Here is a 13886-nt window from a genome sequence, read left to right on the forward strand (position 1 = left end):
CAGTGATGAGAATTGGCAAGGTTTATTAATATCCACAGGTTATTACTGATGGACGGAGCTCGAGAAAGGAAAGAAAAGGAAGCGTGTATGTGAGAGGAAAGAGAGAGAAAAAGGCTGATCTATTATTCACCTCAATCCTGCACACATCACCTCATAAATATCATTTTAGACTCACAATTTTGTTAAAGGTCTGAATTAAATTATAAATGAAATTATTACTTTGATTTAAAATAAATCCACCGTTTGAGACCATGCATACAGTTTGTGCTCAGGGCTGAAAACTCTGCACCGATTTTGAACTCTACTAAAAGCTGATGTCACTTTTTTCTGAGGTCTTTATTTGATGTTTTGGGTTGTTTTTCTTTGGATACTGCCATAACTCTGTACCATGGACACATTACTGAGGTACGACAAATCAGGGAGACTTTGATGTTACATCCCTCATAATTAAGTATTTTATATTAATATAACAGTTTTAAAGTTAAAAATAATGTTCATGTTTGTAATCTGTTGTAAATGACCTCCTGCAGCCACCTGCAGTACCTTAGATATAAAAACAAATACAATAAAACAACAGATAAAAGGTAACACAGTATAAAACAGCAAAAAGTAATTACATGAGTATGCTATCCTGAACAGGTGGGTTTTGAGTCTGGATTTGAAAAGAGGGAGAGGGTCAGTGTTTCGGATGTCTGGTGGGAGTGAGTTCCAGAGCTGGGGAGGAGAGTCTTCAGCTGCTGCTGAAAGGTGAAGGGCAAAGTGAGGTGGATGGAGGAGGAGGTGGCTATGTGGAGGACGTCAGACGGATAAGGAGGGGCGAGATGTTGATGGCCTTGAATGCATACAGGAGGGTTCTGAATTCTAGTCTGAATTTTACCTGGAAGCCAGTGGAGCTGCTGTAGGACAGGGTGATGTGGTGACATGAGGGAGTTTTGGTGATGACGCAAGCAGCTGAATTCTGAACCAGTTGAAGCTTATGGAGGGATTTGTGAGGGAGACCAACGAGGAGAGAATTACAGTAGTCTATACGGGAGGTAGCACAGCTATGAACAAGGACTGAAGTAGTATGGGGGGTGAGGAAGGAGCAGAGGCGATTGATGTTGCATAGATGGAAATATGCAGACCAGGTATTATTATTGTTGTTAGATTAGACACACCTGAAGTGAGGGGGAAGGGCTGAGATTGGATGAACTGAGAGCGGCCTGTGAGGTAGGAATGAACCAGTCTAGGGGTGTGGACGTGATGCCAATGGAAAATAATCTATTGAGAAGGATTGTGTGAGAAATCATATCAAAGGCCACACTCAGATCGAGGAGGATGAGAATAGAGAGTAAACCAGAATCAGCTGCCATGACGAGGTAGTTGGTGATATTTAAGGGAGCAGTTTTTGTACTATTAAAGTAAATTATCTTATTTAGAAGAATGATCATAAATGGTTCAGCACATTATCATGAAGAAAAGCTGATCTGAAGCAACCCTGAAAGGAGTCACAGCACAGTTTAGTTCTTCTTTAATAGTATTTTATTATTTTAGTCACAGGCACTGAGTCTTGCGTTATTAAGAAAAGTAAATTTGACTTCGACAGCCACCATGAGATTTAAAAAGTCCCGGTCAGAAAATATTAAAGGCCTTTCATCAGCTAAATATGTAAAAATATTGTAGAACATGAAGTCACATCTATTCTCATTAGAGATCAAAACCAAGGTTTGAAAAATGCTTCAAATATCTGAAACATCAGCCGCTCATATCGTCCTCCAGTGTGTTCCATTTTACTTTTCCTGTCATGTGGTTTGTGGTCTGATCCCACCGACTCCAAACGCATCCATCTTTAATCGTGAGCATTAACAGCGAGCTGCGGCTCTTTCAGCCCAGTCACATTTGTTTTGCTCGACAGTGACTTCATCTGGCTCTGCTGTTTGTAACTGCTCAGCCCATATTTCAGAGCGCGCTGAGCAAAGACAGATCTGAGACCATTAAGACCCAAACATCAGTGCGTTTAATCAGCAGCACACCAGAAAATTAGAGCTGCCTGTTTCTACAGAGAGACGCCAACCTGGACAGCAGGAGAGCTGCATTATCAGCAGCACAGAGTAAAACAGAGACTCTGAAATGAACGGTGCTGACAGGCCACCACTGTCGCAGTTAGAGCTGTACCAAGTGATGATGGAAATCTCTGATCAAACACATACTACATCTCATTTATCAAAAGTGGCACAAACACAATCGTCCAGATGCTCACAGAGGCTTTCTGAGATGGATTACGTTAGTGCAGAACTTCAGCAGGTCAAAAAGAGCTGCAGAAAATAAGACAGTGCTGTCCCAACCCAGGAAGTGACCTCATAACGCCCAGAGAAACCTACCTTTGGGTCTCTCCACCCTACACCCTGACTCACTGTAAGGGAAATTAATTCATTTTTCTAATCTGGACTGTGTTTCTACATCTTTTCCCACCCATTTTCTACACCAATTACCCTGTTTGGGGTCGCGAGAGGCTGGAGCCAATCCCAGCTGTCATTGGACAAGAGGTGGAGTTCACCCTGGACTGGTCACCAGTCAATCACAGGTCTGATAACCTGACATGTCTGGAAAACTTTCAATACTAAGCGTTTGGAAAAGGGAAGAGGATTTGAAAAAAACTCGGGGTTTGATTGGATGAACATTCTGTCATTCACATCTCTACGGGCCAATCAGAGCATCAAAACACGTGACGTAGCCGTGAGCGAGGTGTGCATGCACAGCTACAGAGGAATAACATGTTCCATGGCGACTGTAGACATGTCAGTACATGACTTTTGTCATTTCTGAAAAGAAAACAACTCACTGCTGTTCTTTATTCTTCTTTAAATGAAGAAATTTCAACAAGTTCTGATAAAACTGGTGCTTCAGCAGCATCCACGCTAAAGTCTTCTGCCATAATTACACCGGCCTCCTGTTGCTGCGCTTACGTCATGACTCCGCAGCGCCTGAAAGTACTGCCCCTCGTCGCTGATTGGTCCTGTCACTTCCTAACCAGGCCCAAACAGTTCAGACGGGAGCTTTGCAAGATGGATTGATGAGAAACATGGAAACGGGCGTATCCATCTGCTTTTCAAGGTTACAGGTCTGATGTATAGAGACAAATAACCAGGAATGCTCACACTTATGGCGAATTAAGAGTAACCCATGAAGCCATGCATGCACAGCGAGAACATGTGAACTCAGCAGAGAGAGGCCCTGACCGGGAAGCGAACCAGGAGCCTCCATACTGTAAGACAACAGTGCTAACCCCTGTGCCACAGCCCGGCCTTGTTTCTATGTATTTTGGAGGGTAAACCACTGTAACTGGTTGAGACTTGAGTACTGTAGCATACACCATAGGTTCCCATCCTTCGGTATGATCAACATGTGTAGGCCTATTTCTTAAGTTGATGAATATTTTTGACAGCAATCTATTACAAACTTATTTGTGTGGGCGAGCTCGGCAGAAGTTTGGCACCACTGGTCGGGATTCTTCCAAGAGCTGGTTGCCCAATAGGATCTCTGGAGCTCAGTCAGAGTGACCATAGGAGTCTTGGTCACCTCTCTTAAGACCATTGCACACTGGGTCTGTTTATTTCGTCCAAATTTTTTGCACGTTAAAAAATCAAGCTCAAGCTCATGTTTTTCTAATTATGTCTGCACACTCACACCGAAATTTTTGACCTTCATATATTTTTTCAGAACAGGCTCAATCTTAATGTGAAATATTGCATCAGTTCAAGTCATTTAAATGGGTGACTGATGATTCAAAACAGTGTCCGCTGCGTCCTCCTCACTTGATCAAACCCGCCGGACCCCTCCTCTCTCTCTGCCACCAAAACTTCACTTCAAACACTGTAGTCTGCCCGTGTATTATTTGGATATCAGAAATGGAAATATGACAGATAAAGGCATAAGTTGTAACCTACTCACAGCTCATAACAGAGACTGAATTATAAACTTGCTACAGAAACACAGGCTTGCAGTACGAAGCAATTTGCCACATTCTATGAATTTTTGCAGTGAAGGCAAATAAAAACGCATCAGGCCCAGTGTGTAAGGTTCGAGTGTGTGATTTTTTATCGGATTAAAAAAATGCATCCAAAAATAACGGACCCAGTGTGTAAAGACCTTTACTAAGGCCCTTCTCCCTTGATTGCTCAGTTTTGGTGGGTGACCAGCTCTTGGAAGAGTCCTGGTTGTGCCAAACATCTTCTATCTGAGAATCATGGAGGCCACTGTGCTTTTGGGAATCTGTGCCTGTCAACAATACCGTCTCTGAGCTCTGCAGGCAGTTCCTTTGACCTCATGGCTTGGCTTTTGCTCCGATATGCATTATCAGCTGTGAGGTCATCTATAGAGAGATGTGTGCTTTTCCAAATCATGTCCAATCAGTTTATTTTACCACAGGTGGACTCCAATCAAGGCGTAGAAACATCTCAGCAAAATCCAGAGAAATGGGAGGAACCTGGCTAAATTCCAAATGTTTTTGCAAAGGGTCTGCATACTTATCTCAATGTGATATTTCTATTTTCTTTGTTTAATAAATATGCAGTTTTTTAATCCTCTTTTCACTTTGTCATGATGGGGTACTGAGTGTAATGATTTTTTTTAAACTTTAGCATCAGGCTACAACAAAACTGAAACATTGCTTCGATAGAAAATTGGAGCTTTTTCATGAATCTTAGCCTTGTTTAATATTAACATGTGCTGCACTGCCTCTTTACAACTTTACTGTTAATTTAATACTCTTAAATAACTCAGTGTGCTAATATGCCTCGCCTCATGTGCACATTTGTGTGATAACTGTAAACAATCTTAAATCATCTTATCTACTTCATGTAATCTGCTCACTAGCTTGCATATTTTACACTTTTATATTATGACTAGTCAGCATTCTTGCACCCTTTACCCACCTTGCATCCATACCATCAATGCACTTGGACTTGTATATACTGAATTAGTTAAAACACTGTACATATGTACATTTTAATTTTATACTTTTTGTTTAATTAATTTTCATATTCAATGTTTAAATCCTAAACACTTAGAGCAAAGCTAACCGGAGTCAATTTCCCTGTGCAAGCAAAACCAATAAAGCTGATTCTGGTCCTGGTCTCTCATGTACGCAGCAATTTTAAACCAGTCATGAGAGATGCTGCAAATGCTGGAACTACCTCATTTTAAATGGGGATGGAGTGTCACATACATTGCATAGAGGAGATTTTTTTTTCCCCTGCATGGTGTCTGTGAGAATTTTTCTGCATTTCGATAAAAAGATGAAAAAAAGCTTGTAGCACAGAGCTCCAGATTGAATTATAAAGTTAGTGACATCTGACACTGGGTCAGTGTCCCTTTCTCTCTGTGTACCCTCTTTTACTTCACCCATTTCATAATGTTAAAAAGTCCAATTAGATGTTAACAATGAGGGATTAATAGAGTTCCTCTGCTCTCTATTATAGGCTTTTTCACAGAGGACATTTTGACCCACTCTGAATAAAGGCACAGGTGTTAATAATGACTCTGAAAGTCATTCTATTTTACTCAGCAGACTGAGTCAGCCGTTACAGGGAGTGTGCACAGTGTGCACAAAGCCAAGACCCTGAAAACGAAGCAGCTAAATGGAAGACAGCCATCACTGACCTGAATGCATACCCTAGCTTCTCAGACAGATTTAGAGCAAAAGGTCTGCTTGTTAAAAAAGCCTACAGTGCATTTATAACACAACTGCAGGCCATGGGGAAAGTGTTTTAGGAGCAGATATTGGTCTATCGCAGTGTGCACAGAGCATTTAACAATGATTGGGAAGCACGGATTTGATGCAAAAGAGGGAAATATAATATTGAAATGACCTGCATACATCTGATTGGGTTCCCTTGTAAATAAAGGTGGTTTGTGAAACCTTCAACTGTGAAAGAAAGATGTGACTGCGTGAGTTTGGGCAAAGGGGGGAGAAATAACAGGTAGCAGTCATGAATCCACATTTTTTTTTTAAAGGTTCATCATGTCTTGAAGTCAAAAATGGTGCCTCAGGGCTCAGTCTTGGGTCCGCTGTTATTTACACTTTATATCAACAGTATTGGTCAAAATATGCCAAATGCTAATGTTCATTTATATGCTGATGACACAGTTATTTACTGCTCTGCTCCTACACAGCGTCACGCTCTCTGTCACTTAAAAAAACCTTTGATATCCTACAGGACACTTAAAGAAGAAGCCTTTTGTCACTACATCTCAGGGTGATGTGATCGAGTCTTTGTCTTCTTATAAATATCTTGGTTTCTTGACTGAAGATTGTCTGACTTTTAAGCTTCATATTAAGCAGCTTGTAAAGAAATTAAAGCTGAGACTGGGCTTTCATTTCAGAAATAAGTCTTGTTTTTCCTTTCCTGCAAAGAAAAGGCTTGTTGCAGTGACTTTTCTGCCTCTGATTGATTACGGTGATGTTCTGTGCATGCATGCTTCTTTTCAATGCCTGAAATCTTTGAACACTGTTCACCATAGAGCACTGAGGTCTGTAAGTCCTTAACTCATCATTGTATTCTGCATGATCAAGTTTGTTGGCCCTTCGTTGACCCCATGTAGACTAAGTCATTGGCATATCCTTATAAATAAGGCTTTACAAAACATGCGTCAATCATACTTGTGTGATTTTGTTCATGTGAAAAGTTCTGGAAGCTTCAGTCTTCGCTCTGTGACTGCAGAAAAATGTATGTCTTGGGGAGCTGGTCTCTTTACATTGTTTTAAAAGCAAATAGAAAATAGGTGTGCACAATGTAATCGGTCTGGTATCGGGAGATATCAAAATTTCTGCCAATATTTACATCCAATATTTTGCCTGTGTATTTCAGCTTACATCAGCTGTAAATTTTGTCCATATGTAGAGTAGAGTTTTAGGCTGAACCAACAGACCTATGTCAGTTGAGGTCTTTTTCTTTACTTGTCCTCATTCTTTAAACTTTAAAGTGTTTTTAAGGGCTAAAGTTTGATTCCTTAGTCATCCTGACACCTTTAAGTGTGTCCTAAAGGACTGAAATTTCTTGTACAAAAAGCCTATTTAAATATCCGCATCGATATTGGCTAAAATCAATCTGTAAATATCGGCAAAAATCCAATATTGTGCATGCCTAATGGAAGGCACAGGTGGAAGATGCATCAGGTTGTAGATGTTTTGACTGATGACTTTCTAATCTGTGACGCTGGAGTGGTTGATCCGTGTTTTGTGGTGTTTCATGTTTAATGTTCCATGTCTGCAACTATTTTAATTGTAAAGTGGATCCTTAATCTCAATGAGGATTTCCTGGTTAAATAAATCTAAAAATAATAGAAAGAAGAGGACTAAGAGCGGAAAACTCACTCGAGTGTGCGTGCGGATGTGCATCTTCAGGCCATCATTCTTGCTGAAAGCTTTGTCACAGTACGGGCACTGGTATGGACGCTCACCTGGTGAATGAAAAACAAACTGTGCATGAGACATCATCATTCATATGTGAGACTGACTGCAGACCTTCTTTCCAACCAACTTAAACACAGTTTGAATAACAGAAGAGAAATATGAAAATTCATGTAACGTTGCTGTGCTGCAGAGTGGTCTTTCACATAAAATCTGAATAAACATGTTGCTGCCTCTGTCTTCTGTTCTTCTGACCTCCTCTGACCTGACTGCTGCTAGACCAGATATCTTCCTCTCAGAACCTTTCATTTCTCGTGCACACTGACGTTCCTCTGCACAGCAGAAGCTTATGTTGGCTTCACTTCATGGCCAGCCATCTGAGCTCCGACTGGCCAACAGTTTAGGAGCACATCAGAGGCAGAGTGGCTTATCCAAACTGGATCAAAAGGAGTCCAACCAAACACCAGATCCTATCGGAGCACCCAGCGATGATGACAAAGAGAAAGTGACAGGCTGTCAGTCAAACTGGCCGCTGACACATGGATCTGTTTACTGCCTGCTGATCCACGAGCCAGATAGGAGCGAGCATGCTGATTACTAATCTACAGAAGGAATATGAGGTAACCTATGGAGCCGCGCTGAAATTACAGAGAGGGAAATACAGTAGGAAACTGATGAGGAAAAAATATGGGCTTTGAAAATTCATTTCAAAGCTCTACAATTCTTCAGGAAGGTGGTTGAGTGAGGACTAAAAGTTGAAAATGCTGTTTAATCCCAACCTCATGATGGCAGAAACCACTGTCTCATAAATGCCTAAAAGTGTATTAAGTTAAACATAAAAACACAGCTAATAATAGAAACTCACTGCTACACATTTGTGCTCGTTCCTTTGGAGCAACAATCTAGTTTCTCATCTGTTTCGCACAAACCTAATCTGTCTTTGGTGACTAATTGTCGAACAGGCAGGCGAGTAGTTTTATTGATGGGGGAGATGCTCTGCCCCTTTAAGTAATAAGGTTAATTAGCTGTGTTTCCCTGGGAGTCAAAACGCAAAGATGCTTATTAAATCAGAAAATCCATCTCGGGAACATCTGACAAGAGGAAAATTATCCCACTGCTATAAACACAGCTGTGCAGGAGGAAGGTTTCTCTTCTGATTCTCACAGCGAGTAAAGAGCCGAGACGGGGAGTGTAAGACTTTGAATCGAGTCTCACCTAAGTTACACACAGATAACTTGACTCAGTAAGCTATGTGTGCCCATCCCTGATGCGCAGGCATGCAAAGGCAAATGCTCAAGGGCAGCTGATCTTTTTTTTTTTTTTTAAATATATTATTTTCTGGCTTTCATGCCTTGATTTAGATCGGAAAAGGGGTAGAATTGGAACCTGAGGAGAGAGAGAATGTGGGGCATGGAATGTGGGAAAGGAGCCACATGCTGGATCTGGACCAAGCAGCAACCTCCGGTCCCAAAAAATGAAGCCAATGCAGATGTGCAAAAAAATAATGATACTGTGAGTGCCCACTTGAGGCTGGCTGCAGGAACACCGGAAGTCCAGTCTGAACACATGTTAAAAAGCCGTTTTATACACTAATAATAAACTGGTTTACAGCCTGGTCCAAAAAAACAAATGTGTCTCATTAGCTAATGTCTTCATGTGCTCTCACTGTACAGGGGGGTGGGTTTTTATTATACCACAGTCGTTTTGATTATATTTAGGTAAAACCTCACTGCGTACTGATTGGCACATCTTATTTGATTGACAGATAGCTCGGCAGGCAGAAGCTACATTTCTATCAACCAGAATAATAGTTAGCTAGCTGACAGGAAGTCGAGCTTAGTGGGTGGGCCGTTAGGTTGATCCAAAGTTTGACTGAGACAGCAACTTCAATATGGAAACCTCCGCGGATTGGCTTCAAGAGCTGGTTGAGTTCGCCTATTGTAAGCAGACAGTTGACGTCACACAGGCTTTGTCCAATCCTGATGAACCCAGGACGCTCCTCTTGAGGAAAACCGCCCACATAGGGCGTGAGGACATAACTACTAAACTATCAGCATCCCAAAGGCTGCGTGTCTTTGCAGATCCAAAAACAATCCTCAAAATTTGCCATTTTTACATGATTTGATAATTCTATTGCTCACTTCTATTGCTTCGACCATGGGTGTTTATATTATGAAGTTAAAAGGTTATTGTTAGCTACAAATAATCTTTGGTTTCCATGGTTTTTTACCTCAAAAGTTAACCTTTTTCTCTTTTATAGCTCTGTGACTCCTGACCTCCTGATGACCTCTTGCTTGTGCAGCAGGATCAGACATAATGTTGATATAGTGATGATTTACAACTGGGAGTCCATGCATTGTGTTGTACTTTGCATGTTTTTCCAGCCGTTTGGATCGTTCTACTCTACGTGGACTGACGGGGTTTGGCAGCAGCCAGCACTGAAAACAGACCAGCAGCGAATCACCAACAAAGCGAGCGTAGTTTATTTTCTCAATTGTAATTGAGAAAATAAACTACATTTTTGAGTTTAGTTTCTCATAAATTTGACTTTGTAATCTCAAATATTTGTAACCAATATTCAATTGTTTTTTAAAATTGTTTAACATGGCCCTAATATGCTTTCATATGTACTACTTAATGTAGGAGGGTTTTTTCCCCAATTTTTGATCGTTAAAAAAAATGTGTATCAAAGACTTAAATTTTTATTTCCATGGTATCAAACAGGTTTCAGTGTGGTTTGATTTTTACTGGAGTATATTTTTGGCATTTCTTTTTTATTCTTTTTTATTTTGGGGCTTTTTTGTGCCTTTATTGAAAGAGGAGGACAGTGGATAGTCGGAAACAGGGACAAGAGAGTGGGGAGAGACATACAGGAAATAGCCACAGGACGGATTCCAACCCGGGCCGCCCATGTACATGGGGCGCTCCTAAGACCACTAGACCACCTGCGCCCCTCTGGCATTTCTTCACAAAAAACTATGAAAATATGTGTAGTGTATCTGCAGTCAGCAAAACATCATAGTCCCGGTGTTTGGTCCAGGCCTTTTTCCAGGTGGCGTTAGTTTACTTCCTGTTCCTATAAAGGATTCAGTTTCTCTTGTTTTACGAAGGCCGTGGAAAAGAGAAAAATTCTGGAGGTTTGCATTGTATTGAGTCCATAAGTGGCTGCATTTATGAATGACCTCTCTTAGAATATCAAATAGCATCATTTTCTCTGCTCTTTTCCAGCTGAGGCGCACATGTCCGGACCCAGGGAGCGCATAGGTTAAGTAGGTGAATTGGTGTGCACTTATGTGTTAGAGGGTGTGGTTGTCTGTGCGGTGTATTATCCGACAATAGCCCACTCCTGGGAGGGATGTGATCCAAGCCGCAGAGTACACTGGCACACTGTGCTCCGGTGCTATTAGCGCACTAATGCCTTCCCCAGGACTCCCCAAGGCCAGCGCGGGGCCTTAACCCGATACCACACATGCTACACAACACATAGGATCTGCTCTCGTCTTTCTCCAACACATCTGGGATTCAGATTTTCCTGTTTGTCAACAAAAGGCCTCCTACAGGCTCAGACTGCACAGACGGGGGGACAGAATGGCGAGCTGCCCTCTGCACATGTTTCCCTCGCTGTAATCAGTCCACATATGTCACGTTAACCCTTTGTGCGCCAACATGAGGTTAAACATTTTATTACTTTGTGTCACAGCGCTCCTCCTTGTGCTCCTCTGAAGCCCTCCGCTGGGGTGGGGGGTGGGGGGGTTATGGTGGGTTTAGACCCCCACGTGTACATCTGCTACATGACAGCTGTCCCAGCTCTCTGCTAAAGACAAAGGATTTTATGGGATATGAAAGCATTAAATATAACCATTGTAACCCTCAGATAGCCAAAAGTTGGAATGACAGGCATTTGAGAGTGGTGTTGTTGGGGAATCAGCTTACACATGTTTTTGAAAGTCAATAAAGCAGTATCTTTAAGTATTTGGTTAGTGTTAATAGAGGTTTTAAAAACCTAGGCTCTTTTTATAGTTGTGGATTGACTTCTACAGGACTATTGGAATAAAAACGTCAAGTTTGTTTCAGTTAGGAGCAACAAAACAAGTTGCAAAGGCTGTAATGTCATTCCTGTTGGCATTCAGAAGTAGATCCACTGAAAATGCATTTCAGCATTTTGATGTTTAAACCTGAGGTGCCTTGGCACTTTCCATAAAATGTGTTTATGTTTAGTTTTATGTAGCTGATAGAGCGACAGGACCCACAGAAAAGGAGTCACAGGTCTGACTTGAATTTGGGCCACCCACTTGGAGCTCTATAGCCTTTGTACGTGGGGAGTGACCCATCCACTGGGACATCAGCACCCTAAATTATCAACCCTACTTCACCAGGATCTTTACCAATCAGTCCTCTTGTAAAATTTCCACAGGAAGTTGGGGTGCACCTATGTGAGAATGTAAGCAAGCCAGTGGGAGGGTCTGGATAGGTTTATATTGTACTGGAAGGGATGTTTTGGGGTGACTAATGTCATGACAGATTAAATGCACATGGGGAAATAATTTGAAGTGGACTGGCTGAGTGTGGCTAACATTAGCAGCGCTAGCACTCCCAGTCTTTGTACCTCTTTCATCTGCTGAGTGTGGCTACACATTGCTACAGTCAAGAAGTTATACATGAATTCAACCTAATGCAGTCAATAATTCTAGGCCTGTAGTCAACCAAAGAAAAACTTGGTTGACCAAAATCACACTCAGGCACCAACCAATCGACTGGTCGTTCAGGTATTAAAAAAAAAAAAAAAAAAAAATCACCTCGTTGGGGACCAGTTTAATCCATAAAGGTTCCTAACTGTGCCTGTTTGGTAGTCTACATGATCCTAAAATGAAGATAACAAGCCTTTCGAAGCATTAATACATGATTTAGGCTCATCACATCGTACTAAAAAATAATTAATTGAGAGATGATCACTCTATCGGTGCAGCAATCAGCAAAGCTTTCTTCATGAATTCTCCACACTTTGACCCTATGGTCCAACTTCCATAGGCAGAATCTGGACTCACTGCTGAACATATCGTTCCTCCAAATGCTCGGGTTCCAGCGCACTTGTTGCCAATATCAGCACAAACAGGCCTGACAGTGGAGGACAAGCATGGCAGCCCTATGAGACTGGAGATTGGCTGTGTGCAGTCTGTTGGACTGTCTGGGCAGAGAGTAGTCAGCCATATCGTCCTGCAAACTTTGACTGCAAATCTGTAGAAGACAGACGATGGTTCCTAAGAGCTAAGAGGTGAGGAAACAGTTGTCTTGGGGTGTCGTCTCCTCACGGCCTGTCTCTGACATCCCCCTTATATGGAACATAGCCTTCTGTTTAAAGATGGTACTAGGGCTCACTCCAAATAATGCCATGCCTTGGTTTTTAGGAAAACCAGCTTGAAGCTGCCCTATCCAGATGAGCCAAAGTGGCAAACTGATTCGTGGAGCAGACACCTGCTAACCACTGCTGACAATTGGTGCCAATCAGGTACCAGGTTTAGCACCAGTGGGTACCAGAAGATCAAAACAAGAGTCAATACCAACAGCAGAATAAACTGTTTGGCATTGGAAGAGAAGATCTGACTAAAATTTTCAACTTTCTTAGCTCTTGCCTGTCCTTACAAATGCGCCATTTAAAATGGAAATAAACAGGCTTTCCAACTGTATAAGATTTATTGCCAAGAAGCATTGTAACACCCAAGAAATAATCTACCAAACACAAATTTCATAACTTTTGTGCTAAGTTTATTTGGACCTGTCAGTGCTAGAACTTCTGGTAAGGTTGGTGTATTTTTATAATCATCAGAAACTTTGCTGATATCAAGAATTTTGTCTCAGCCTACATCCTGTGTGTAGACTGTATTGCTTGGCCCCTCTAGTTACCTATGCGGTAACTTTCTGGCAGTATTGCTTGGTGTTATTCGTGCGAGGGTCTCTGCGTCTGTTCTGCTGAGTGTTACTGTAACCAGAAACCATCCACTTATTCTCCAGATTGAGCCAGATTGTTTGGGGATTATGCGGGGTGGCTGCAGCTCTGAGCCGGGCTTTATACGTGTGGAGATGGTAACTGATTTAGCATGTGCTGAAACACAACACCATCTCTTTGACCCTGGGTGTCTCCCCCGGCCCCTGCTGTGGCCCTCACACTCCTCGTCTGCTAATCGATCCGTTTGGCACCCCTTGTGTGTGCATACGGCTGCATGTCTGGTTAGCAGATGCTCGCCTTCGTCCTATCTGCCCGCTGCTCAGTGTTCCTGTTATGGAGAGAGCTTTGTAGCTTCGGGGCACCGGTCTGAAAGACATTAGCGCTGTCCGTCAGAAATTAATTCACCACTTCCTCCGGTTCAGCAGACAGTGGCCCTGTACTGTCCTCTTCTCTGCTTTGCGTCACATACCGACAGGGGCCAGAGAGGTAACCTGATCTATCAGAGAGTTGGAGATGATAAGAGATCGCCTTTGATGATCCACAGGAACGCCC

The 13886-nt window shown here is 42.1% G+C and overlaps 1 protein-coding gene across 2 annotated transcripts in view; it reads right to left on the reverse strand.

Annotated features, from left to right (window-relative positions):
• Positions 1 to 13886, reverse strand: part of prdm5 (PR domain containing 5) — an 82945-nt gene that overhangs the window by 13644 nt on the left and 55415 nt on the right. For both annotated transcript variants that reach the window (XM_041790772.1, XM_041790771.1), the window contains exon 14: positions 7355 to 7440. In XM_041790772.1, the coding sequence (XP_041646706.1) occupies positions 7355 to 7440 (86 nt within the window). The remainder of the gene's footprint in view (positions 1 to 7354; positions 7441 to 13886) is intronic.

The sequence above is a fragment of the Cheilinus undulatus genome, linkage group 7 (assembly GCF_018320785.1).
Source record: "Cheilinus undulatus linkage group 7, ASM1832078v1, whole genome shotgun sequence".
In the NCBI taxonomy this organism is placed as follows: domain Eukaryota; kingdom Metazoa; phylum Chordata; class Actinopteri; order Labriformes; family Labridae; genus Cheilinus; species Cheilinus undulatus.